Here is a 26,220-nt window from a genome sequence, read left to right as displayed (position 1 = left end):
AGTGGCTACAGGCACACACTTCAGCTTCTGCCTGCCGCTCCCCAAGCAGCTGTCAGCTCCTCCCTGCAGAGTTACACCCTGCCCATAGGCCCCAGTGCCCCACACCCTGCGAGGAGGCAGCCCCTCTCCCCACCACGTGGAGCTCTCTGCTCTGTATAGTAGCTCAGGGGTGTCTCTCTTAATTAAATACATTTGTTTTGTAAAACTGACTAAAAATAATCCGGGGCTGGTGCATGCGGGATGCTGGTGATGAATCAAAGGCGCCGCTCTAATTAAACAGGCCGCGGTTTGTTTGTGAGCTGCATATATTTCCATGCTAATCAGCCGCACACTGGGATCCTGCCTTCCGAGCCCGCGTCCTCTGCCTGAGTGGGAACTATGCAAATGCTGGAGTCTGTTTATTGCAGCAAGGACTGCAAAGCTTTCAGCATGCTTTGGGGTGCTGGGTGGGGCAGGAGGGGGTTACTCTGCAGAGCTTGGGTGTGGGTTGGAGAAGCCAATTTCTGTTGTCCCTTTTCTGTTAACACCAGTGCATTGGATGTTTTGGGGCAGGGTTTGGGCTCAGAAGGCTCCGAGACCTCCTGCCTGGAACTCCCCATCTGTCCCAGCGGGAGCATGACTCCTGTTACTGGCCAGTGCTCTGTTTCCCATTTGCTAGTGGAGAAGGAGCCTGCCTCTCTGCCTGAGCCTCAGGAGACTCACTGCTGCAAGGAACATGTCCATAAAGGCTCTGGCCTGTCCCGAGGCCGCTTTGATCATCTGAGTGCCAGATCCATGCAGAATGGCAGTCTCCCACTCCCAGGGGCCAGGGGCTCAGTGTGAGTGAGTGACAGGGTCACCGGCACTGGCTTTGTTAGCAGGGCTGGAGGCTCTGGAGAACACCCCTTTCTCTTTGTGTCTGGATTCCTCCTGGGAAGGTGTGGGGCCTCCTGCTCCAGTTCTGAAATACCTTCTCTGCAGAGACTGCTGAAGGCCAGGGGCTGCTGGATTCTGCTAGGTTCCCAGGCTACGCCATTAACTGAAAGTGGAAATGGCAAATATTCCCAGTGGCTGGAGACAGGACACTGTGGCTATGGCTACACTCGAAACTTCAAAGCGCTGCCGTGGCAGCTCTTTGAAGTGTGAGTGTGGTCGCAGCGCCAGCGCTGGGAAAGAGCTCACCCAGCGCTGCACATACTCCACCTCCTCATGGGGATTAGCTTGCAGCGCTGGGAGCCGCACTCCCAGCGCTGCGGCACTGTTAACACTGGCACTTTACAGCGCTGTAACTTGCTGCGCTCAGGGGGGTGTTTTTTTCAAAACCCTGAGCGAGAAAGTTGCAGCGCTGTAAAGCGCCAGTGTAGCCAAGGCCTCTATGGGGAGGGCTCTGAGTTACTCCAGAGAATTATTTCCCGGGTGCCTAGCTGGTGGGTCTTGCCCACATGCTCATGGTCTAACTGATCACCATATTTGGGGTTGAAAAGGATTTTTCCCCTCAGGTCAGATTGGCAGAGACCTTGGCAGGAAGTGGGGGTTCGCCTTCCTTTGTAGCATGGGGAACAGGTCGCTAACTGGTCTGAACTAGAGTAAATAGTGGAGTCTCTGTAACTTGCAGTCTTTAAACCATGATTTGAGGATGTCACTAACTCAGCCAGAGGTTCCGGGTCTATTACAGGAGTGGGTGGGTGAGGGGCTGTGGCCTGCAATGTGCAGGAGGTCAGACTAGATCATCACAATGGTCCCTTCTGACCTTAAAGTCTATGAGTGTGTTTGTTTGTTGCAAGCAAGGAGTGGCAATTGGGTTCAGGGAATTAGCCCTGCTGAATTTAACCCCACCTAGTGGGGGACTGTCCCTGTGGTGCTCCTAATGTGGTTATTGCCAGTACAGTGAGAAAGCAAGGCATTTAGGGAGAGTTTTAAAGTAAAGGGAGCTGTAAAGGGTTTAAAGCATTTGCCGGGGCCCTGCACAGCTCGGGGAACAGAGGTGCTTTCTGAACCTCTGGGCTGACCCTGTCTTATCTCCGTTATACAGTGGGTCCCTAGACCTTCCTAGGCCCGACCCAGAAAAACGCCTTCAACCTTTGGGACCTTCCTTGAATATCACGGGAGACTGGCCTACGGAAGTGGTAGCCCTTTCTGGCTATTACTGTGTCAAATCCCCCTGCCTCTTGTCAGACACGGCTCAGTTCTGGGCTCTTCTGTACGAGGGGCACCACATCCCAGAGTAGGGAGACACAAGGCCTTTTCTTCACAGCCCTGGGGACAGTGCCCTGGGAATTCTGGCCTCCTCCAGCTCAAAAGATATTGACAGACTGAAGGGAGCTCAGAGGAAAGCAGCAAAAATAACCAGGTGGCTGCAGGGCTTGGCTTCTGGGGAGGGATGAACAGAGTGAAGTCCACATAGCCTGGCTGCATGACAATGAATGGGAAGGCAGTTCCTGCCTGTGGATCTCTGACAAGGGTAAATGCCAGGAGGGACTGGCTGCCTGAGACTAAGCCAGTGGGGTGGACCGAGGAGCAGTGGGATGAAAGTGAGCGAAGGGAAGAGTGGGATGAGTAAATGGCAGGGTTTCCTGATATTGTCCCAGAGCAACAGCTCGGTTGCTAGGGATGTTGACAACTGAACTCCGGGACTGGAGAACAGACTGAGGGCACAGTCTTGCCCTGGGTGGGCCTACTCCCTGCTCCCCCACTCTGGTTGTGTGCAGCTTGTGTAGGAGAAAGGAGGGGCCACGGGAAAGTAGTGCATTACATCTGCCAGATGGCAGAGAGGGTCTGGAGAGCTTTCTGAAGCCTGGACTGCTGCTCCAGTGCTTCCCTAAGGCAGCCAAAGCCCCTCCGAGGTCTGGAGCCTGAGGGCCTTTCTCACCAGGTTGATTTCTGCTGCCGTCTAATTTTCATGAAGTCAGCAATGGCTCTTGTCTCCGCTTGTGGTCCTGGCTGGAAACCACACAGGGTGGAGACGAGTGGAAGGTGACAAGGTGGAGTGTTGGGGGAGGGGAGATTGAGGCCCCCTGACTAGGGTCCATGCGTGATTGAAACCCCTCTGTGCGTACCTCATTGGTATGACTGCAGCGTTTCCCCTCCCTGCTTGGAGGACAGCGCTAACCCTCTCCCCTCTGGTCCACAGATCCTGGTGGACTTGTCCAGTCCCAGCGGGCGGCTGGCGCTGCAGTATGAGAACGTCGTGGCCCATGAGGGCAGCTCCATCCTGCGAGACCTGGTGCTCAGCCCCGACCGCCAGCACATCTACGCTATGACTGAGAAACAGGTAACTGTCCAGAAGGGAGAGGCAAGGCTCGCTCTGCTTCACCAGCAGGATCAGTGTGAAGTTGGCAGCTGAGGGGACCAGCCTGTGCTGCAGTCAGCAGCAGCCATCTCACCCCAATCCTAAAGAGGCAGAGTCCCAGCCTGCTCCCATCACCGCAGTGCCCAGGCACCAAACACAGTAGTAAGCAGCATGATAGGGACAGAAGCTGCATTGCTCCTGCTCCCCCAATCACAGAGTGCCAGCACTGTCCCTCTCGTCTTCCTGGAGCCTCTGACAGAGGCCTGAGACCCCCTCTGCATGGTCTTGCAATCTGATGGCACAAGCTCTAGACCAGGAGTGGGCAAACTTTTTGGCCCGAGGGCCATACTGGGGTTGCAAAACTGTATGGAGGGCCGGGTAGGGAAGGCTGTGCCTCCCCAAACAGCCCCCTCCCACTTCTGGCCCCCAATTGCTCCCCTCAGAACCTCCAATCCATCCAACCTTCCCTGCTCCTTGTCCCCTAGCTGCCCCCTCCCGGGACTCCTGCCCCCAGCCCCCCCCTTCCCCAAAATCTCTTCCCCCAACACCCTGCTCCATCACCCAACCCCTATCCACACCCCCGCCTCCTGACAGGTCCCCCGGGACCCCACACCTATCCAACCCCCCTTGTTCTGTGTCCCCTGACCCCTATCCACACTCTCGCCTCCTGACAGGTCCCCCAGAACCCCACACCTCTCCAACCCCCCTTGTTCTGTGTCCCCTGATCCCTATCCACACCCCCACCCCCTGATGGCTCCCCCCACCGGACCCCATGCCTATACAGCACCCCCGTTCCCTGTCCCCTGACTGCCCCCCAGGAACCTCTGCCCCTTATCCAGCCCCCCCTCCGGCGGCCCCATTAGCATGCCGCTCGGAGCAGTATATCTGGCAGCTGCGCCGACAGGCCGGATATAGACACGCTGCTGCTCTGCTCGGCAGGAGCGCACCGCTCCGCTGCCCCACAGTGCTGCCCATGCGGGGGAGGGGCCAGGGGCTAGCCTCCCTGGCCGGGAGCTCAAGGGCCCGGCAGGCCAGTCCCGCAGGCTGGATGTGGCCCACGGGCTGTAGTTTGCCCACCTCTGCTCTAGACACTCATGCTGGGCTTTGCAGAGGAGCCTGGTGAGGGGATGGAGGGATGCAGTGCCCTGCTCCATTTGGGTTCAGTGGGCACTGAGAACCCAATTCTCTTTCGCTCCTTTGGAAATCCCAGCTTGAATGCTGACTAAAGGCTTCCTTTGAGGGTCATTCTGCTCCTTGGTCCACCATAAGGGGGTGTGAAGCTATGTGTGATCTTCCCTTCTGCTATGTCCTGGGGCTCAGTCGCTCCCCCTAGCCAGTGCACCAGCCAGCGGAATGCGATGGGTTCTGACTCTTCTGCACTGGTATTGCTGCTGGGTCGGCCCCACTGGGCAGCAGGCAGTTATCTCTTCTGGTCTGCTGGAAGAAGTAGGGACAGACAGTCCAGCTGAGCTGACCAAATACACGGTTCAGGGGATACTCGCCACCCCATCCTCCTTCACTGCAGGCAGGCTTGCTGGAGATGTAGTGTTCTTGCCCTGGGAGGGCTTGTGTAGGGTCTGTACCTATTTTCCCAAAACAGCCATGTCTGGCACCCCATGACAGCGTGGCTGTCCCTTAGTGAGTTGTGAGCACTCTTCCCCCTTGCAGTGTGCTTACCCGTGCTGTGCCTCGCTCAGAGTGCTGCTGGAGCAGGGGCACGGGATGAACCAATGGGGAAGTAGGCCTCTTGCCCCCCTGAGATGGGCTCCTGCCCGAGCTGCGTCGTGGCCCAGCTTTCCCAATGTGGCAGGGTGGGCAGCGTGGGTGAGCTGTGGCAGGTGTGTCTCAGTCTGTGCATGTGTCTGGAACCACAGCTGAACTAGAATCATAATACATCTGCAGGTCCGTTGTCCCAGATGGGGGATGTGAAAATGGGGCCTTTGATTGGTCCAGAAATCCCATGGAGACGAACCAGCCTATGTCCTCCTCCTCCTGCCAGCCCCTGTTTCCGGTTTACAATCTGCCAGAGGAGACCTGGGGCTCTCTGGGTAACTTGCCGACTGGGAGTCTGTTGGCCGAATCCCCCAACCCCGGTGTCTCAAAGGTGCCTCTCAGCACCGAGCCCCTTACTATTCCCAGCTCTTCCATTTCCTCCTCTCCCTGTCTGCTGGGTAACGGCAGCAGGATTGAAAATGGGCCGTAACTCTTTCTTAGTGGAGCAGCCTCTCCCCTTGGCCCTGCATTCCCAGGTCTGGGCTGTCCCCTCCTGACAGACATGCGTTGGGGCAGCTGGAAATTGTGGCATTGCTGAAGTGACAGCAGGAGATGGTCTTCAGCTCCAAGGCAGAATCTGAAAGAGAGACCATGTTCCTGAGTCTGCAGGCCATGCGTGGAGATTTCACTCCCTATGTAAGTCCCTGCTTCCCCTTGTTCTGCACTCCCAACCCCATCCTAATGCCCTAAGATGTGGCCACCGGGAGAGCGAGGAGTGATGACCAGAAGGGATGGTCTGATGCAGAATTGTTGGTGGAATTGTCTGGCCTGGATTATGCAGGAGGTCTGATTGGATTGTCAGGCCCCAAGAGAACGTTAGGACCATCTATGGATGCTCCAGGGCACAGAGGGTTCCCTGCTCCCCAGGAGATCGGAGGGCTTGAAGTTGTATATGTGGGGATCCCATGGGGAAAGGCTGGGGATTGTGGGGCTAGGGGGAAGGACCCTAAAGGAAAGGATGGGGGGAAATCTGAGAAGCTTTTCCTGGCTGCTGCCTCCCTATCATTGCCCCGTTGCAGTTCTAAGGCCTGGCTACCACAGAATCCCCTTGGTGGGATATTTGAGGGGCAGCTGGACAGACGAGGGCTTTGCTCAGTGAATCCCAACAGGATGGGATGTATTGCTGAGTTGAAGTGTTTTTCACAGCGAGGATTGCAGGACATAAACCTTATTGTGTTGGGTGCTGTACAGACAGATTGGAAGTGGGTATTATAACATTTGCTTTTGCAGCTTCTGTCTCTTTGCTGACGAAGCAAAGAACTCTCTTCCTTTCTGAAACCTCCCATCCCCGTCCCCTCCTTTCCTCAATAAAAAGAGCTTCCTTCCATCGCAGCCTGGTGTTAGCGGGGTGTTGCGGGAAAGTAATTAAATGAACAGTTGTAACAGAGCTCGGAGGGCCAGAGAAACGAGGGGATTTTAATCAAATCTGGAGGAGCAATTAAAAAAGAGCTTGTAACCCTTTAAGGCCAACTCCTGCTGTCACATATCGAAAAGTGCTGGGGTCTGGCTAGCATCTGAAATGGGCATAGAGGGCTGTAAAATGATAGCCCATTTTCCTAAACTCTGGAGAGTCCAGTTCATTGTGCTCTACAGAGTTGGCTAGATTGCCAGGCCACGCAGCCATTCACCTTTCTGTGTGCCAGACCTACCTTTGATTCCAGTACTTGGGCCGTCTTGGCAATGAGCTTGGTGGGGTCTCAGTCTGGTCCCTGCTTGTATGTCACAATCCTGGCATGACATCCGTTATATTCTGGAATAGCCTCATTCAGGGGAGGCCCTTCTGTGGGGAGAGGGTTGCTGAAGTTCAGTGTTGAGGGGCATCTCTGGAGGACAGGGGCCCAGGACTGGAGTAGCAGTGGTGGGCTGCTGGTCAGGATTGAGGAGTGTCTGTAGAGTCGTGTAGGAGCTCAGGGTTAGAGTAGCAGGAGGAGCTGTGGGTCAGAGTGGAGGGGGATTGGCAGAGCTGTAGGAGGAGGGCAGGGCTGATAGTGGGGTGATGGGGGAGTAAAGGTCAAGGTTGAGCGGCATAAGTCTTTGCTAGGTGTTTGTGAAATGTTGGACACAGCCCTGTGTCCCTTTCCATGAAAGCCGGAGAGCACTAGAGAGGCTGTGTCTGTGCTGGGTACACTGGCTCTCTCAGGTCCCTCGTGAGCTGTTTTTTCTCTCTCAAGGTTCAATAATTCTTGATGGAAATAATGTAGCTTTTCTTAGCGCTTTTGCCTCTGGATTGAAATGAACTCGGTGTTCCATTGGCTGCTGGGAACAGATACAGAGCAGCCTCGCCTGCCCTCCCTCTCACCATTGAGCGTCCTAAGGAGCTAAGTGTTGTGTGGGGCCCGATGGGGCAAGCAGAGGTGTCCTCACATGGTCCAGGAGTTTCCAGCCTCTCTTCCCCTTCTTAGCTACCTGCAGGGGAGCTCAGACTGGTCCCCACAGGAGACTTGTACATTAGGTGTAGAAGGTTGTAGGGCTCTTTTCAACCATGTCAGGTGACCTACAGGCCGTTGAGGACCAGGTTAGGCTAGTAAGGGGGGAATGTCCTACCGACCCTGCTCCTTTTAAAATCTCCGCTCTCCCCTGCAGCTGCAGGGTTGGCACCTGGCCTTTGTCCATCAGGGGCTGTAAGCATGTTAGCCCGTCACAGCTGATACTTACAGAATGCTGCTGCTGCTGCTCTTTGGAACATCACTGATGGCCACAGCAAGGAAGGCCATGGCTACACTAGGAGTGCTGTACAGGTATAGGGATATCAATGTACCATACCAGCAAAGCGCTGCTAGTGTAGCTGAAGCTATACCAGCAAAGTTGCGTTTTGTACCAGTCTAGCGAAAGTCCCCCGCATGAGCAAAATGAGCTATATGGGTGAAAGTGCTGCTTGGCTGTATACCTGCGTCTTCACTAGGGCCTCTGCCTCTCAGGGGTTCCACCTCTTCACACCTCTGACTGTCTGAGTGATGCCAGCAGAAGTCTGTAATGGAGACCTGTTCTGACTGTTGTTCCAGCCTCAGGATTTTCCTCTGGAGTGATGGGGAGGGAGAAGGGTCCTAGGGAGGTGGTGGAATCCCCATCATTGGAGGTTTTTGAGAACAGGCTGGACAAACATCTGTCAGGGATGGTCTAGATTTACTTGGTCCTGTCTCAATACAAGGGGCTGGACTTGATGACTTCTTGAGCTCGCTTCCAGCCCTACTTTTCTATGTTTTGATAATAAGGAGAGTGAAAGACAGGGACATCCAGCTTGGGAAGAAGCCACGGGAATTTTCCCAGGGTTGTGCATTTGTGGTCCATGTGCCCCTGTGCTTGGGATACACCCCTGATGCCCCCCTATTGGTGTTTGTGGTCATGTATATATGGGCTTTGTGAGGAACAAGAAGGGAGCTATTTATAGGGTTGAAATAACCTGCAGTCTAGTGGGTTTATGGGACTGCTATTCCTGGAGACCAGATTTCACCTTATTGACCCCCAAAGTGCTCCCTGTGGGCATTAAGCACGAATAAATGCTCACCCAGGTCCTGCTGCTCTTTGCCTGAGACTGAGGGGAGGGCACCGTTGCCTCTCTCTTCTCAGCACTTGTAAAAATCAGGTGTCTATACGTTGCCCCTTGATCCTAAATCTAGCCGCTTATCTCTGAAAGCCCTGCCCTAGGTATAGCCACTGCCAGCCTAGGCTCAAGTCATGAGACAAGCTGTAGTGTTAACAGGCCCTCTGGGCCTTTATTAGGAGAGGCGCCTCTGTTCAGCAGCTGGCCCCATGCACAGTTGCTGACTCTCTAACAGACCCCCCCACATATGGGCAGGAGACACTTGTAGCCCCCCCAGGGAACTCCGAGGGCATCCTTCACCCCGGGTAGCCGGGGTAGGGGGCTGCGAGGCGCCATACTGCCTGCGTGCCCCAAGCTGTGGGACTCTGGTTATGGTGGAGTCAGCGAGGGCACCTGCTCACGTCATGTGCTCACTGCGGCCGTCCTGATGGGAGAGGGAGGTTCTGTGTCCCTGACCAGCCACAATAGCTTGTACACGGGTGGAAACTGGGCTCCTAGCCCCATCACTGGATTCATAGGCAGTGAGCTGGCTCTGGGGAGCACAGAATGAGATGAAAGCACAGGAGAATAGTGTCTGCCTGCTGCCCCACTGCTCCCATCCCTAGCCTCAAAGAAACCCTTAGGGCACCTCAGGTCTTTAGCTCTGGGCTTGAAACAAGCCTGGGGCGTGCCCCTATATTTTGTTAACCCCTTCATGTCCAAAGGTGGGGCTTTTAACACAGTGTAGAGTTAACTGGGGATGGGATCCAGCACCATGAGGAGACTGTACCCTACAGCCTTCCTTTAATCATGGGCCTGAGCCACTATAGTAGTGTGATCCACCTTCCCTTCTTCCCTCCCTCGCTGTCACTCATTCCTGCCTCCTTCCTCCTCTCCCTGTCCCACTCCCCTCCCGCTCCCCGTTACCCATTCCATCTATCTTGCAGGATCCCTGCATCTCCCCCATTCTCTTCCATCCCCACTCTCTCCATACACTGGTTCCATCTGCCCCCGATGCTGCTCCCACTCCGCCAAGGCTGGGCCCCTTTCCTGGTGTGTGTTGTTGGGCTCCTCAAGAGGTGGGTGGGTAGGAACAGGCTGGCCTGGGGCTTTCTGATGGGCATGTTCACAATCTGTCTGTCTCGTTCTCTCCCCCAGGTGACACGAGTGCCTGTGGAGAGCTGTGAGCAATACAAGAGCTGTGCGTTGTGCCTGGGATCCAAGGACCCCCACTGTGGCTGGTGTGTCCTTCATAACGTGTGAGTACGGCGGGCTCGTGCTGTGTGTCTGTGCCAGCCCTGCACAGCTGCCCTCTTTCCCCGGTCACCTGCAGGGCTGCCCAGGACAAACACTCACTGCTGCCCCCTGAGCCAGGGCTCCTCTGGGTCTCCCAGGACCAGCAAGGACATGAATCCCCATCCCAACACAACATAACAGATCCCTGTTTCGCTGGGGGCTGAGCATGCTGTTGGATTTTTATTGTATGCCTTTTGTCTGTATGGGTTTGTACTGCCGCCCATCATTGTGGTATCTGAGTGCCTTGCACATTAAACAGATTGGGTGCCAGTCTGTTGCTCCTACAGGGACTGATGATAGGCCTTGCTGGAGCCAAGCGCAATCCAGGCAGGTGCTGTGCCATGCCCATTGCTCCTCACCTGTCTTACTATCCTTGTCCTGGGCACTGTCCAGCCTTTTCCCCCTCCCCATTCCTGTCCTGGGCCCCTCACGCAGCTCAACCAGGGCCTCTCAGAGCTGACCTGCAGCCCCCCACTGTTCCCTCTCGAGTCCTCACCAGAGATGCTGGCCGATTAGCCTTGCTTGGGTGGCTTCTCAAAGTGCTCTTGCTGAGATCTGTGGTACATGCTCAGCCCCTATCAGACCCCAGCGAAAGGAAGAATAGTCCATCTCAGCGGGTGTGACCCTCAGCTTCCTCCGCTGTGGGTGGTGTTGCCACTCACTGACTCCGTGGAGCGTATGGGTGCAGATGAGAGCCCTTCAGAGAGAGGCACTAGCTGAGGGGTTGGTTCCCTGCCAGTTTCCAGCTGGTGGCACACCAGCCTGGGAGATAAGGGCCCATCTGCCTGGTTTGTGCTGTCTCTCTCTGGCACCTCCGGCTGTGCTGTGTCCCCTGGAATGAAGTGGTGCTGCGAGGGTGATTGATGGCAGCCCGCACCGAGTCGCCAGCCATCTAGCACGCGGAGGATTCTGAGTGTCAGATCTGCCGGGTGGGTAAGGATTAGACATGAAGCTTCCCTCCCTGATGGGCAAGAGCTTCCCATCCCCCTGCAGCACACATTAATGCAGGTCACATGGCAATGGAGAAGCTCTTCCCTGCTCCCCTTGCTCAGCTGTTCTCCAGCTCTTCTGGGCTTGGCAGCTGCTGGGGCATGCAGGGTGCTGCGGTGTCAGAGTCTGGATCTCCCCGTTAGCCCTGTGGAGTCCAGGAGATTTCATCCCTGTGGTGACTTTCCCCTTCGTGACCAGACGTGGTTTGACGGTGGTTCGGAGCCTGCTGTGAAATGAGTTGCTGGGGCTCAGCCCAGTCCTGAGCAGACCGGTGCCCACAGCACAAAGCTCCCACCACGACAGGCACTAAGTACCCACCTTGTGAACAGCCTTAGCAGAGCGGGCACGGATTGAGAGCCTTGGAGTCACTCTGCAGCATGGATGGCAGAGAGCATGGGGAGAGCGAGTCCTGACACTGACCCTGGCCTCAGTCTCCTACACTGCCTCCAGCAACACCTGCTCCTAGGAAATGCACAGTGGGGCTAAGCCTGTAGTGGGCGACAGACTCAGGGAGCTAATAGGAGCTGCCCATCTCTTCATGCTGTGATGTTTACACCAGTTTCTCTCGCACTCATGCAAATGTACTCGATTTCACTGTGCCATCTAGGCCAGAAGTGCTGGAGCTAACCTCTCTGTTACTCAGGAGGCCTGTGGAAAGCAGGACCTTTACCTCTCAGGGGCCCTGTTCCTCAGCTCCCCGCTGGCAACACGAAGCCAGTGTCGGTGGCCAAGGCAGCCGGCTGTGCTGTTGCACGTCGTGTGATGGTGCAGCTTGGGGAGAGGCAGTGGGCACAGTCAGACTTGCACAGAGCCAAGACCCTGTTGTGTGCCAGCACCCTTAGCAGTGAAAGTGGGCTGCAAGTGCAGACAGTGGGTGAGAGATGCAATAGAATAATCTGCCTTTTGCACTGTTGCGCCTCTCACCTCGTGTGCACAGCGCAGCCAAAATGCAGCACCTCAGGCATGGAGGGCAGCAGTCAGTGCCCCGTGGACAAAGCTCTGCGCTTTCTCAGGGCGCCCGTGGATCTTTAATGTCCATGCGGAGCAGGCAGGAGCTCAGTATCTCCACTCTGCAGGATCCACATGCAGTAACCTGCATAGAACCAAGCTCTGAAGGGCAAAAGGCTGAGCTGAGCCTGTTGGGATTTGTCCCAGTGGCTGTGAGGGGAGCTGAGGCATTACACAGCTGAGCCATAGTATGGTGAGCCATCCCCTCAAGCTTCCAGCCAAGCTGTAGTGGGAGGGGTACGCAAGAAGCAGAGGGAAATTGGGGAGGAGAGACCCAAACATGGGGAGTGGGGCAGTCTGAGGGAATTTCTGCTGAATGGAGCTAGTGAACTCCTGGCCGAGGGCCTCACCTGAACCTTCCTTTTCCAGACTTGCTGGGCCTCATGCTGTCCAAGGGGCAAAAATTGATGCCTCTCTCCCTATCCCCAGGGTAGATTTCAGGTCAGACCCAATGAGCCGGGCAATAGCTCCCTCAGCAGCGAGACATCCCGCTGTGGTGCACATGTGGTCAGCCACAGACACCTGCGGTCAGCAGTGATGCTGGCACAGCTGCTTGGATAGGCAGAGAGGCTAAACCGCAGGGGCCCTGACTCTCCCCTCGCTCCCCACCTGTGTCTGACAGGAATGAAAGTCATAGTGTTTCAGAGGCAAATCGCAGGCAGGCAGTCATGCCTCACCCGTACTTACTGCAGGGAGGGGGCAGTGCTAATGGGCTGTAATTTGCTCTGGACAGCTGGGTGGGAAGGCCTTTAACCTCGCAGCCAGGATCCCACAGCTCAGCTCCATGTGCAGGAGGGATGGGAAAGTGGCTTGAAAGGTAGAAAAACCAACACAAAGTTGGGGATTTTCTTTTGAGGGTTGGAATTGAAAATCACCTTGGAAGCGTGTCTCTCCCTGGCAAAGCTCTGCCTCTCTAGCCATGCAGAGTGTTTAATTAAACTCTGAGCTGCTGTCTCCCTGCATGATCCCTCCGAGAGAGGTGTGTGTGTGTGGGGGGGGGGGGTTGAGGGGGGTTGGGACTGTCATAAACAGATAGCTAAGGGTTAATGTCTCTTTCACCTGAAGCACCTGACCAGAGGACCAATCAGGAAACCAGATTTTTTCAACTTTGGGTGGAGGGATTTGAGTGTCTTTGTCTTTGTTTTCTGGCTGCCTGCTTGCTCTGAGCTTTGGAGAAGTAGTTCTACTTTCTAGTCTTCTGTTTCTAAGTGTAAGGACAAAGAGATCAGATAGTAAGTTCTATGGTTTCTTTTCTTTGGTATTTGCATGAATATAAGTGCTGGAGTGCTTTGATTTGTATTCTTTTTGAATAAGGCTGTTTATTCAATATTCTTTTAAGCAATTGACCCTGTGTTGTATCATCTAATACAGAGAGAACATTTGTACTTATTTTTCTTTCTGTTTATATAAAGCTTTCTTTTAAGACCTGTTGGAGTTTTTCTTTACTTCAGGGAAATTGAGTCTGTACTCACCAGGGAATTGGTGGGAGGAAGGAATCGGGGAAATCTGTGTGTTGGATTGCTAGCCTGATTTTTGCATTCCCTCTGGGGGGAATAGGAAAGTACTTTTTGTTTCCAGGATTGGGAACAGAGAGGGAGATTCACTCTGTTTGGGTTCACAGAGCTTGTGTCTGTGTATCTCTCCAGGAGCACCTGGAGGGGGGAAGGGAAAAAGGATTATTTCCCTTTGTTGTGAGACTCAAGGGATTTGGGTCTTGGGGTCCCCAGGGAAGGTTTTTCAGGGGGACCAGAGTGCCCCAAAACACTCTAATTTTTTGGGTGGTGGCAGCAAGTACCAGGTCCAAGCTGGTAACTAAGCTTGGAGGTTTTCATGCTAACCCCCATATCTTGGACGCTAAGGTCCAAATCTGGGACTAAGGTTATTACAGGGACAGAGTGTATTTCGGGGTCTTCGAGGTACGGTGTGGCACTGGCATCTGCTCAGGGGATAAATCACCCAGACCACGGCCAGGACCTTGACATGCGTCCAGGCATCTCTCTTGTTTTTTGCCCTCCACTTAATTAAACTTTTCCCATAATGCAATAATGTTGTTGAAGATAAAGGGAAGTTCTTTGAACTCATTAAGGGGAAGCAGTGTGTCTGGAAGGGGCTGCAGAGTGGGGGAATGGCCCCCGTGCCATGAGGGCTGGTAATTCCAGAGCTGCTTTCTGAGAGATCTGGTGATGTACTGGAGGAGAAGAAGCACTTAGAGCGTAGAGGAAAGGCGGGGGAGCTTCAGCATGTTCTGGAGGAGCTGGTTGATACTGGTGCAAGAGAAGGGAAGGGACTAAGTTAGTGCACTATCCTCTGAAGACCTGAGTCCATAGCAGGGTTTAGAGTACAAGTGGAAAATAATTTCTCAGGCCACCCCAGGCCACCGCACAATTAAACGAGAGCACCATCAGAAGAGCTGGGGGAAGGGGTTAGAATATCCAGGGGCATGCTGTAGTGCTGGAGTAGGGTGTGTCGGCAGAGTTGTGTGGCATACCCAGGCTGGAGTAGCTGGTTGGGGTGCCTTGGGAGAGAGCCGTGGGAGGTACCCAGGGCTAGAGTAGCCTGGTGGATGTGATACATCCTCTCCAAACACCTGCTCTGGGATTGGCTGTAGTTGTTCAGGGATTTAGGAGGGCTCCTGAGACTGCCTGTAATGTGATGTCCATTCTCCATCCCACCCTGGTAAAGCTCTGACCTGTGAGTTCGCAGCATGTGGGTCCTCTAGTCTTGGCCAGCCTTTGAGCTCTGTGTAAAACTCACTGTAGCAGTAACTCCCTGTGACTGGCCCTCCCGCAGGTTTGGGTAGTGCTTAGCTCTGAGCTCAGGGGATTCTCCTTGTTCTCACTGTGGCTGTTTTATCCCTCTGCAGCTGCTCGCGGAAGGACCGATGTGAGCGGGCTGATGAGCCTCAGCGCTTTGCCTCAGACCTGCGCCAGTGCGTCCAGCTCACCGTCCAGCCCAAGAACATATCGGTCACTATGTCTGAGGTCTCGGTAAGCTGCTCAGCCTGGGGGGATATAAGTGTCACCTGTGCTAGCTTCATTTTGGTGCTGTGGCAAAGTGAAGGCAACAATTTGAAATAAAAATTCAATATCAAACAAATAGAGAAAATGGTAAATAGATAGTGATCGATTATAAATTACAAGTTATGAAATCCAGAAAATTGATAAGGGAAGCTAAAGACAGTGAAAAAGCCATTCCTGGCAGGACTAGGGCTAATAAGGATTTCTTTAAGTATATCAGGAATAAAAAAAATCCTGGAGCTAGTAAAACTATTAATAATGATGTAGAAAAGGCAGAACTGTTCAATAAATCGTTCTGTTCTGTATTTGGAAAGAAGCAGGATGATGTACTCGTATCACATGAGGTTGATAAAGTACTTTCCAGTCCATTAGTAACTAATGAGACTGTTAAATAGCATCTACTAGGGATAAGCGTTCTTAAATCAGCAGACTCAGTTAACTAGCACCTAAGAGCTGGCTAAGGAGATCTCTGGCTCACTGATGACAGAGTTTAATAAATCTCTGTTAATATTGGGGGAAATTCCAGAAGACTGAAGAAATGCTCATGCGCCAGTATTCAAAAAGGCGCACCAGAAAAGGCTGTTGTGATGACCTGCTTCACTACAGGCTGCTTAGCTTGACCTGGGCAAAATAATGGAAAAACTGATGCGGTATTCAACTGATAAAGAGTGAAAGGATAGGAATATAATTAATGCCGGTCAACACAGTTTTATGGAAAATAGGTCTTGTGAAACAAACTTGAATCCAGTCTTTGGTGAGATTGCATGTTTTGGTTGACAAAGGTAACTGTGTAGATGTAATATACTTAGATTTTGTAAGGCATTTGATTTAGTAACACACAACATTATGATTAAAAATTAGCACTATGTAGTACCAATAAAGCACATGCAAAATGGAGTAAGGACAGCTAACCAGCAGATCTCAAAAAGTAGTTGTCAGTGTGGACTCACCATCAAATGGGGTTGTTTCTAGCGCGGTTCTGCAGGGACAGACTCAACACTATTCAGTATTTTCATCAGTGATCTGGAAGTCGGTATAAAATCACTGCTGGTAAACTGTATGGAGAACATGCAGATTGGCAGAGTGTTTAATGGTGAGGCCAGGGCAGTCAGACCGAGCGATCTGCATCACTTGGTAAGCTGGACTCATACAAACAGACTGCATTTTAATATAGCCAGATACAGAGCTGTGCATATTAGACTAAGGCGTGTAGGCTTTTCCTGCGGAATGGGGGATTCCAAAAGGGAGTTAGTGGTCAGAGTGGACAGGCAACTCCAGACAAGTGCCCAGAGTGATTCTGTGGCAGAAGGGGCTAGTGCAGTCCGTGGGTATATGAACAGGAGAGTAGTGGGCAGGGGCAGGGCGGTGATTCCACTTCTGTATATGGCATAGGAGAAACCAATAGTGGAATACTGCATTCTTTTAAAAGGAAGTTGAAAAATTGGAGAGGGTGCAGAAAAAGAGGCATAAAAATATTTGAGGGCTGGAGAAAATGCCTTATTGAGAGAGAGACTTAAAGAGCTCAGTCTGTTTATCTCATCAAAAAGAAGTTGGAGTGGTGACTTGATTATGATGTCTAAGTACCTTCACAGCGAGAAAATAACAGGTACTAAAGGGCTCTTTAATCTAGCAGAGAAAGGCATGAGAACGACCAATGGCTTCAGTGAAAGCCAGATAAATTTAAATTAGGAATCAAGCACATGTTTCTAACAGTGAGAGTGATTGGAATAGACGCTCAAGGGAAGTGGTGGATTCTCCATCTCGTGACGTCTGCAGATCAGGACTGAATGCCTTTTTGTAAGAAGTGCTTTAGCTAAACACAAGTTATTGGGCTCAGTGCAGAGGTACCTTGATGAAATGCAGTGGTCTGCGCTATGCAGACCATTGAGGGGGGGATTTGATAGCAGCCTTCAACTACCTGAAGTGGGGTTCCACAGAGGATGGAGCTAAGCTGTTCTCAGTGGTGGCAGATGACAGAACAAGGAGCAATGGTCTCAGACTGCAGTGGGGGAGGTCTCGGTTGTATATTAGGAAACACTAGTTCACTAGAAGGGTGGTGAAGCACTGGACTGGGTTACCTAGGGAGGTGATGGAATCTCCATCCTTAGAGGTTTTTAAGGCCCGGCTTGACAAAGTCTTGGCTGGGATGATTTAGTTGGGGTTGGTCCTACTTTGAGCAGGGGGTTGGACTAGATGACCTCCTGAGGTCTCTTCTAACCTAATCTTTTATGAGTCTATGCAGGAAGTCAGACTAGATGATCTAATGGTCCCTTCTGGCCTTGTGCTCGCTGAATCTCACCTCCTTCCTTGCCCCCGGAATTTTCAGGAATGAGTGAGTGTTTGCTTCTGGACTTGGGACCGGGCTCCCCTGCTGGATTTCAGGGAGCATGTGGGTACTGTTCCTGGCCTGGCCTGTTGGCTGGGCTTGGTCTGGTTGATCATTAATGAGTTCCTCTTGTTAGCTGATTCTCTGTGTGATATTTCTCCCTCCTTTCCCCAGCTGGTTCTGCAGGCCTGGAATGTCCCAGATCTCTCCGCTGGGGTAAACTGCTCCTTTGAAGATTTCACGGAGTCCGAGAGCCGCATTGAAGATGGGAGGATCTACTGTAGCTCTCCATCTGCAAAGGATGTGATCCCCATCACCAGGGGCAGGGGTGAGTTTAGGAACCACACTTAGTCCATGTCACCTTCACAGCAGCTGCCTGACATACCTTGCAGCACTTTCCCATGGAAACCACATGCAGACAGGAGCTGGGCTAGTCGCCGGCTTTCCCCTTATGACTTAGTTCCGCAGTTCCCATAGTGCTGTAGACCTTGAAGCCAGCGAGGAAGCATGAATGTCTGGAATAGTTCGATGGCTGCTCAGCCACCCCTAGCCTGTAGATTTTAAACTTACATTCAAAGCCCTGCCTCTTTCTAGCTATCTATAGCGTAAATGCGTGTGACAGCCCCCCTCTCTGCCACAAGATAGAGGAGAGGGGTAACGTGTGTCAATACACGTGTGGTCAGGGTGTGGGCATTCAGACACACACCATCCCTGCCCCCTGGATGAAATTAGCAGTGCTGTAGTCTCCCCAGGAGAGCAATGCGGAGGCCCTATCATTTGGGGCATTTAAAGCTGGCCTGGACCAGACATGAGGGAATGCCCTGTTGGGATCAGTCCTGTGTTGGCCCTGGGGAGATGGCTGGGTGAGTTAGCAGGTCTTTTCCATATCCAGCGGCGCTGATGCTGTTGGGCTGGACGTGCAGCAGTGGGAGAGACTGTTTCTGTTCTCTGCACACTTGTATGTGCATGTAACTGGGCAGCCACTTGTCTCAGGGATAGAGTCAGGGGCACATTCCAGGGGCACTGCTGGGGGGTGTTGGGGGGGGCTGGCCAAATTTCAGTGAGTGGCATGGTTACATGGGGCAAGGGGTCACAACGCCAGTCAGATTTGGCCCGGCCACTCCTCCTTCTGGGCCAAATGGTGTAGTGACCTGTTACACAGAGAGTCTGTCCCCGTATAGCAGCATGCAGGGGAGTCTGCCAAGAACTTGGCTCCTGGAGGCACGGATTCATATGCTGTGTGGGTGAGAGAGGGGAGACTGCTGCTAAGAAAAGGGTAGATGCTTCATTGTGCTCTGCCCTCACCCTCTCCCGCTTGTTGCGCACAGCTGCCTGTAGATGACCCGAGCGTCTGACTGTCAGTCTAGCATTGCGATACCCTACAGGGCTCTGTGGCACCTCATTCCCTAGCACTGGAGCATTCTCCAAACAGGCTGATTTTGCAGCAGACTCCACCAGACTCTTTTGCTGGCCTAGACTGTTCCAGTATCTGGTTTGGGCACCCTCCTTAGCCCCTCATGGTGCTGCTACCATGAGCACAACCCAGGGCGTGTGCTTCTCCGATCCCCACCTCCACCTGCCAGCACCGCGCAGAGCAGGAAACTGAAGGGGCATTGTGCAGAGCAACTTTGCCTGTCCTCTGAGCCCTGCCAGCCAATCAGGAGGCTTCCTGAAAGAGAGCCCTCCCTTTTTATCTCAGTAACTGGATGATTTTGTTAGCTATTTGGGGTTAATTGGGATTGCTTCGTGCCTCAGTCAATCTGCACACAGGCCTCGATTGCTCGCTGCTGTGCCATGTGCTCTGTTCCATAGGCCTCTCTCTGATCCATGTCCCTTGTGCCTGTGGCCCCTCTCTGAACAGTGCATGCACCTTGTTCTCTTGCAGGCGACAAGCGGGTGGTGAAGCTCTACTTGAAGTCCAAGGAGACTGGGAAGAAGTTTGCTGCTGTGGATTTCATTTTCTACAACTGCAGCGTCCATCAGTCGTAAGTGACCTGGGCTGCGTGAGTGGGTTCTGGGGAGGGGTCAGAGTAGGGCATGAGAGACGGAGACAGGCAGAAGCAGGCAGGGAGAGATGCCAGCTATGCACCTAAGAAACGTGTGTAGACAGGCCCAGACGGTGCTAGCTGTGTGCTATGGCTCATTGGGATTTGGGGTAGGATTGTTGGGGATCTAAACCATCTGGTCTTCCCCTAAAGTTTGGTGTAGCGAAGGGGCAAGGACTGGACCAAGGTCCCTGAGAACAGGGGAAATCTCTAAACAGTCATAAATCCATCCCATCCTTGTTGTGCAGCTGAGAGAGAGGGAGTGGGAGTCCATTCCTGCTGCTTCTCCAACAGAACCGTTTGCAAAGTTCCAGTCAAACACACCTGTGCAATCTCATGCAAGGCCGTTGTGCTGCGCAGGTGGCACTCAAGACGATAAACTGTCTTGTGAAGGGGTGACTTGGCCTGCAGAACCGGGAAGGGAAGAGCCCACAAGTGTGACATTCTGAGCCTACGCTGGGTTTGCAGGACTGGCAGTTAGATAGCCCCCAGCACCTGGCCAGTTTCTTTACTTGTAAACGAAGCACTTGGACCTGGAAGCAGATGTGAGACGATAAACATGTTGCCCCACAGTGCCTCTTTTCTACAGTCGCTGCTCATAGCAGAAGCTCATTTGAAAACTAGGATTTTCTTTTTGGAAAGCGTTGGAAGAAACAGGGACGAGTTGGATACTCACCAGAATACAGATTCCTTAGCAATTCCTGTGACTCAACCTCCTCTTTTAGGGGCTGCGCATCTTGTTACGCCTTTGAACAGTTAACATGCAGGGCAGGAATGACTTGGCTATGCAGAACTCATGAAATCCTACATTTTCCTCGGGATGGCAGGTTGGGATGTTCCTGCAAGACTGAATGGAACATCCTGCATATGGTGGAGCATTTGCCCAAGAGTTTTCTAAGTGGAAGTAGCTGTCGATTAGCTTTCTACTCAGACTCTTTTGGAACCTTCTTTAAATGTGGATCTGTGATGTCTTTGAGCCATGCTTATGATGAAATATGGGGTGGGATATGTGACTATTGGGATATGTGGTGATGGGTGATATACCCCATGCGTAGATAACATGGCAATAAGTGTAGTATGCAAACTTTAGTTAGAGAAGAGTCGGGGGTGTATTTGGGAAAAAAAATTCAGAGCTCAAGAATGGTTCTTGAGCTCTGAATGTGAGTGGTTCTGTTCTGCCAGAAACCCTGCATTCAAGAGACAGGGTGATCAATGATTCCAGCAGAGTGAATGTCTGGCAATGTGTGTTGGAAAGTTTCCTGCAGAAGAGTTTAGCTCCAAATCATAGGGGCAGCCTGGAGCTCTGCTACAAAAAGCCTCTTCAAAGACAATTCATCAAACAAGCTGAGTTTTCAACTTTGATGAGGGTAAAAGCAGTTGAGATGCGGGAGTCCCGGAATGGTGCCTGGAAACCTGCAGTGAATATTCAAGCTTCAGCATCTGGGGCTGCTGGTGAACAGGAGAGCCTGAATACACCTATCTGTACCTATCTGCCAGGGAGATGTCTGTATCCAGGCGGAATTGGGAAGGGCCTCTAGGGCATAAAGGCTGGGCATCAGAACAGAGCAGTCAGGACTGTGAGGTAGACAGTTGAGGCTGTGATGTATAGACAAAAATGCTCCCTCCAGGTGTTTTGTGTTGGGGAGGTAAGGCCGGTCCCACGCCTGGCAATTTGGTACTGCCTGCTGCTTCTTCGAAGAGCAGATCTTTACTCCCTTGCAGAGGGATGGGTGAAGAGAGTTTTAAAACTGGACTTTCTCTCTCACATTGACCCAAGACAAAAGCTCTGTCTCCCTTCATGTCGTGAGATTTCAGTACCGTTAGATCAGCTTGGGCTGGGGAAAGTTGCATGTCATTATTTTGCAAATTTAAAAAGCAGGTGTGATTTTAAAAAAATAAATCAGTAAAAGAAACAAGAGTTTTAACTACAAGTGGCATCAACTGTGGCCAGATTGGGGGCCCATTGTGTTGGTCTAGAGGGTAGAGATGCTGAGCGAAGTGGCATTTTATTTTATGGGCATGACGTAGAAATAAAAACCCATAACAAAAATCCCTGCCTGATTTATTACCAGGTTGAGGTTTGATTTTGGATGCATTATTTAAAAAGGCTAATTATGGATTCATTAATATTTATGGACTCTGGGTTGGAGCTGATAGGAAAGTCCTTGTTCAAGGCTGTTGAACATTTTTATTATTTTCTTTACGTCAAGGATTTTAGAGTTTGGAGGCAATTTTAATTGTGTGCCCTGCAGTCAAGTCATAGCCAAAGAACATGACAGTATCCAGGGTGATGCAATACGTTTAAACACCGTTTGCAGACAGGTGGCTTTAATGGATCTCTTCAGAGTTAATAGCTTTTTGGATCCAGGTTTCATATTTTGCAGAGGAAAATCTATGTCAGCCTGATAAATTCTGTATTAGGAACAATGTGTTTTTCCACAAGGCTAATGTTTTTACTGTCTAGTTTTCTGATCACCATGTATTATGTTTTACTTTTACATTTGGGCAGCTTCACTTAGATCAGGAGTCAAGGGCCTGAGTGTTGAATCATTTCTCTGCTTGAGGATGAAAGGTTTGGGAGATTTTCAAATCATTATAGAAAGATAGAAGAATTGTGGGCCAGCTGAAATTGGAGTAGCTACCAGGAACTCTAATGAAGATCCACCAATTTATGCCAGTGGAAATGCTGGCCCAGTGTGTTCTCAGCAGAGCTCTGGAAAAGCACTGAGAAAATTTGCAGCTAAAATCCATTTGCAGATTGTGGGTCTGATCCTGCCATGCATGGAGAACCTTTGATAACTGTTGCCATGCATGAACTGGGCTCTCTGAGCATTTTCAAAGGGCCCTGGGAATCTTGGTCTCGCTACAGGGGAGACTTGGGTAGGGGAATAGTATGTTAAGTGACCATAATGAAAATGAATCATCAATAGTCAAAGATGAGCTTAAAATAACTTGTTTAAAAAGTCTCTCCTATGAATGTATCTTCGAGAGAACAACCTAAGGGGACTTTATCCTATTTCTTTCTGATTTGTTATCTTAGGGCTTTGTGCTTCCAACCAGCACTCTAGACATGGGCTCCTCTCCTTGATAGATTAGCATAACCAAATCTCTAATGAATTTCATTGGCATTTCTCCTTTCCCTGGTTATAGGGAGCTCTGCTTGGGGGGCTTAGAAAGTTTTTCCCTGCATTACTGCTAATCACCTCAGATGACGACAGCAGAAATAATTTTAAGCAATCTCCTTTACTTTTCCGCTTTGCTGCTGCTTTTTTTACTTTTTGTACCTCCTCAGCTTGGGGGAAGGGAAACCTCAGGCTGATCACTTGCACTTTCTATTTCTGGTGGATTGTGTGCATAGTGCTACCGTGTTGGGTTTTCTGATAGCCCAGGGGAATGTTGAAATCAACAACCACAAAAGGCTGTTTATATTGAAAGCTTTTTAAAAAATCCATGAATACATTTCGACTGGTGTTAGGTTTTTGTAAATGGCCTCTCCTCCCACTCTCTTGCATTCCTTTCCAACATTTGCAACCTAAATCTCTCGTTGCCGGCTACAATTTTCATAAATGGTTAGTGTATTACAGTGCCCAACTTTAGATGCCATAAAAGGGTCTGATTTTCAGAGAGTGGATGAAAATCAGGCCCTTTAAGGTGTCTCAAGTTAGGCACCAAAATCCCTTGAAAATCTTGTCACAACTCCCTTCAAGGAGGAGGTAAGATCTTGATCCCACATCTGGATGTCATTCAATCCTCTTTCTCTTGTAATTTCCTCTGGTGCAGGGACTCCCTTGGTGGTGTAGGGCAGGCATAGTGGCCCGGTGTCACTTTCCCCACACAGTCTGTGGCACAGGAATTTGCTATGGAGTGGGTCAGAGAGGGAAGAGGCCTGTTGGGGCTGGCGGGCCTGTGCGAGTGTTCCAGCTATTCTGGGCTGCTGAGCATCCTATATGTAGCTGTGGGAAGTTGCCGTAAGGTAGAACAGCCAGTAGTGCTGCTGTAACATGTGCTGAGGTTTGGGCGTAGAGTTTTGCCCACTGCCATCCGGAGCTGGGCCTCTTGCAAGGTGCAGGTGGGAATCAGAGCCCTTGTTTCCAGTGTAACTGCCGCATTACAGCATCACTAGGACAGCAGACCTTGTCCTGAGCGTCGTTGGGCTTGAATTAAAATAGAAACTAGCTAGGTTTGCTTGAAGAGTCAGTTTGTGTTAGCAACAAAGATAATGCACCTTATTCCTGATTTCCGTAGTAACCTCTTGCAAGGGAAGGACACTGACAAGGAGACAGGTAGGGGATTCTCAGTAATTTCCCGTTTTGGGAAGCTATGGCTTTCCATGCTCCAATTAACAAATAGGAATTGGGAGTTGCTTGGAGTCCTCCTGGTAAATCTGAGACGGGAGGAGGAGGAGGGGGTTAGAACTCTCTTTTATAAATGCCCCCATGAGTTAATCTGTTTTGACCTTGTCAGTATTTTCCAAACTGCTTTGAGAGGGGAGAGCCGTGACAGAGCCTCACAACGATTCTCTCGTCGCTCTGCTTTACAGAGAGAGGAATCACCCTGACACTAGGAATTGGAGGCCTATAGCACCTCTCAATACAGATTATGTAATTCTCACTGAAGTGCTGTTGACTGTTGACAAGGTTACCCCACAGCTGATTTTTCAAGGCCAGTCCTATGTGACATCTAGCAGATGCGCAGAGAAGAATCTAGTCTCTATCCTTTCAGAAAAAGCTGCGGCAAGACGACCCAGGCTCCTGTTTGTTAAACCTAGATTAGCACAAAGTGTTTGACTATGTACTTGCTCCATGTGCTGGGGGCATCTGCAGTTCTGTGTGTAGTGACTAGATATGGCTGAGCTTTCCCTGAAATGCCTGGGGGAGGCCTTTGGTTAAGGGGTAGCTAGTTATTCTCTTAGTGTAAAGTCTGAGGCTAGATCAAGCTGTCCTGAGCCCATGGCTCTGTGTGTTTTCATTAAATCTTTGGCTGAGAAACATACAGAGTAACGCTGGGCCCTGTTGCACTCCCTAGTACCATGCATATTTCTGCATGGAAAAGGGATTTAGTGGCTTCCAGGACAACATTTTCTCCTCTCTTACCCTGGATCACAAGGAGGAGACTCTATGGGTGGTGGGATCAGTTCATGGAGAGGAGCTGGGCTGATGGGAGACATATTTCAGCTTTGTAGAGCACAGAGTAACAAAATGTATAGCCCCAGGCTGTATTCTCGTTCTGGGATCTTTCCTCTGCAGTGAGGATTCTCCTTAGAGTGTGTGTGTGTGTGGGGGGTGTCTCTGGGGCACCCAATAACTGTGGGAGCCCTGTCAGCACACCTGTATTTGAGCCATACTTTGTGGAGCAGTGGAGACCCAGAGCTGATGCAGAGATGCAGACCCCACACCAATGGTAGGGGCCTTCCCCTGACCCTGAATTCATGTGAATCCACTGGGTTTGTGGGCTGTCCATGCGGGCTGGTCTTTAGGTCAGGGGTGCAAACTCTCTTCCTCTCCCCCACTCAGTGATGGGATGATTGTGTAGGAATCTCCCCAGGGAGAACCTAGTGTAGGTTCCTTCCCTGCTAGCCCTGCCCCTTGATGATTTTCTGTCCCGATCAGGTACACGCTGTTTAAAGGCTACTCCAGCTGCTTTGATAATCCAATTAGTCATTCTGTGTCCAGATGACACGGCCCTCCTTGTAAGCGTTAACTCCCTCGTCAAGGTGTTCTTCAGGAAATTGAGTCCTCTTTAGAGATAAAGACATAATGCTAGGTTGCCATATTGACTTGAATAGAGACTGTGCTCTGGTTACATAGGTGAGTGAGAAATCTGCCTTGAAAGTGAGTTGGAAATTCCAGAGAGAGAGAGAGTGAGAGAGCGAGCTCAATATAGGGACACACTTCTGAAGGGAGAACTCTGAACTCAGGCATCTAGGAGGGGGGAAATCATAGATATGAGAGTGGGAGGGTACTGGCAGGAGGGCTGGCCTGTAGGAATATAGGGACTGCTGGACTGGATCAGAGTAAGGGCCATCTATAAGAGCATAAGAACGGTCATACTGGGTCAGACCAAAGGTCCATCTAGGCCAGTATCCTGTCTTCCGACAGGGGCCAGTGCCAGGTGCCCCAGAGGGAATGATCTGTCCCCTGTCGCCCATTCCTAGCTTCTGGCAAACAGGCTAGGGACACCATCCAGTCCTGAGTCCGTTAGTGTCCAGCCCCAGCTGCTTCAGAGAAAGGTGAAAGGAACCTCCCAAACCCAAACAAATTTGTTCCCAGTATTTCTTTGGCGGGGGGGAGGGTCCCCCCTCTGGAATCTCTTGGTCAGAGCTTCTATTGTGGCTTCTCTCTGAAGTTTTGAGCCAGAACCAGAGAAACTCTGGGGACAGGGTGGGGGGAGGTTTAACGGACACGGGGGCTAGTTCCTTAGTTTCTTCATTTCGATAAACTGGCAGAACATTTGGGTTTTAACAGAAGTTTGTTCAGACTCACATAGGCACCTGTGCAGAGATGAATCCATTACAAAGCAGCAGCCCCACTAGCATGTAAACAAACTCCTCTCATTGGCATAGGGGAATGGAGAAGGTCAAATGGCATAGGGAGCATAGCTGTAGCCATGTTGATCCCAGGATATTAGACAGACAAGGTGGGGGAAGTAATCTCTTTTATGGCACCAACTTCTGTTGGTGAGAGAGAGAAGCTCTCGAGCCCTGTGTAAGCTCAGAACCTTGTCTCTCTCACAACAGAAGCTGGTCCCACAAAAGGTCAAATGGTGATAGAGTGCCTGATCTGGATGGATGGCAGGATTTTGGAAGGTCACAGAGGGGAACTTGATTGATGGGAGTGGGATGGCACTTTGGATTGGGGAAATCACGCCTGGGCTCACACACCCCTCCTCTGTGTAATTCTCATATGTGATACATTAATGCCATCAGGTGCTGACACTGAAAACAAGGAGGCCCAGAGCCCTGCCCTCAGGTGGTGACA

The 26,220-nt window shown here is 51.4% G+C and overlaps 1 protein-coding gene across 6 annotated transcripts in view; it reads left to right on the top strand.

Annotated features, from left to right (window-relative positions):
- The window catches only part of PLXNA1 (plexin A1), a 409,775-nt gene that overhangs the window by 251,320 nt on the left and 132,235 nt on the right, over positions 1 to 26,220 (top strand). For all 6 annotated transcript variants that reach the window (XM_050958495.1, XM_050958499.1, XM_050958500.1 and 3 more), the window contains 5 exons: positions 3,110 to 3,250; positions 9,720 to 9,820; positions 14,719 to 14,842; positions 17,373 to 17,526; positions 19,084 to 19,183. In XM_050958495.1, the coding sequence (XP_050814452.1) occupies positions 3,110 to 3,250; positions 9,720 to 9,820; positions 14,719 to 14,842; positions 17,373 to 17,526; positions 19,084 to 19,183 (620 nt within the window). The remainder of the gene's footprint in view (positions 1 to 3,109; positions 3,251 to 9,719; positions 9,821 to 14,718; positions 14,843 to 17,372; positions 17,527 to 19,083; positions 19,184 to 26,220) is intronic.

The sequence above is a fragment of the Gopherus flavomarginatus genome, chromosome 6 (genome assembly GCF_025201925.1).
Source record: "Gopherus flavomarginatus isolate rGopFla2 chromosome 6, rGopFla2.mat.asm, whole genome shotgun sequence".
NCBI lineage: Eukaryota > Metazoa > Chordata > Testudines > Testudinidae > Gopherus > Gopherus flavomarginatus.
Note: the sequence above shows the minus strand (reverse complement) of the source record. Positions and strands in the feature narration are given on the sequence as shown.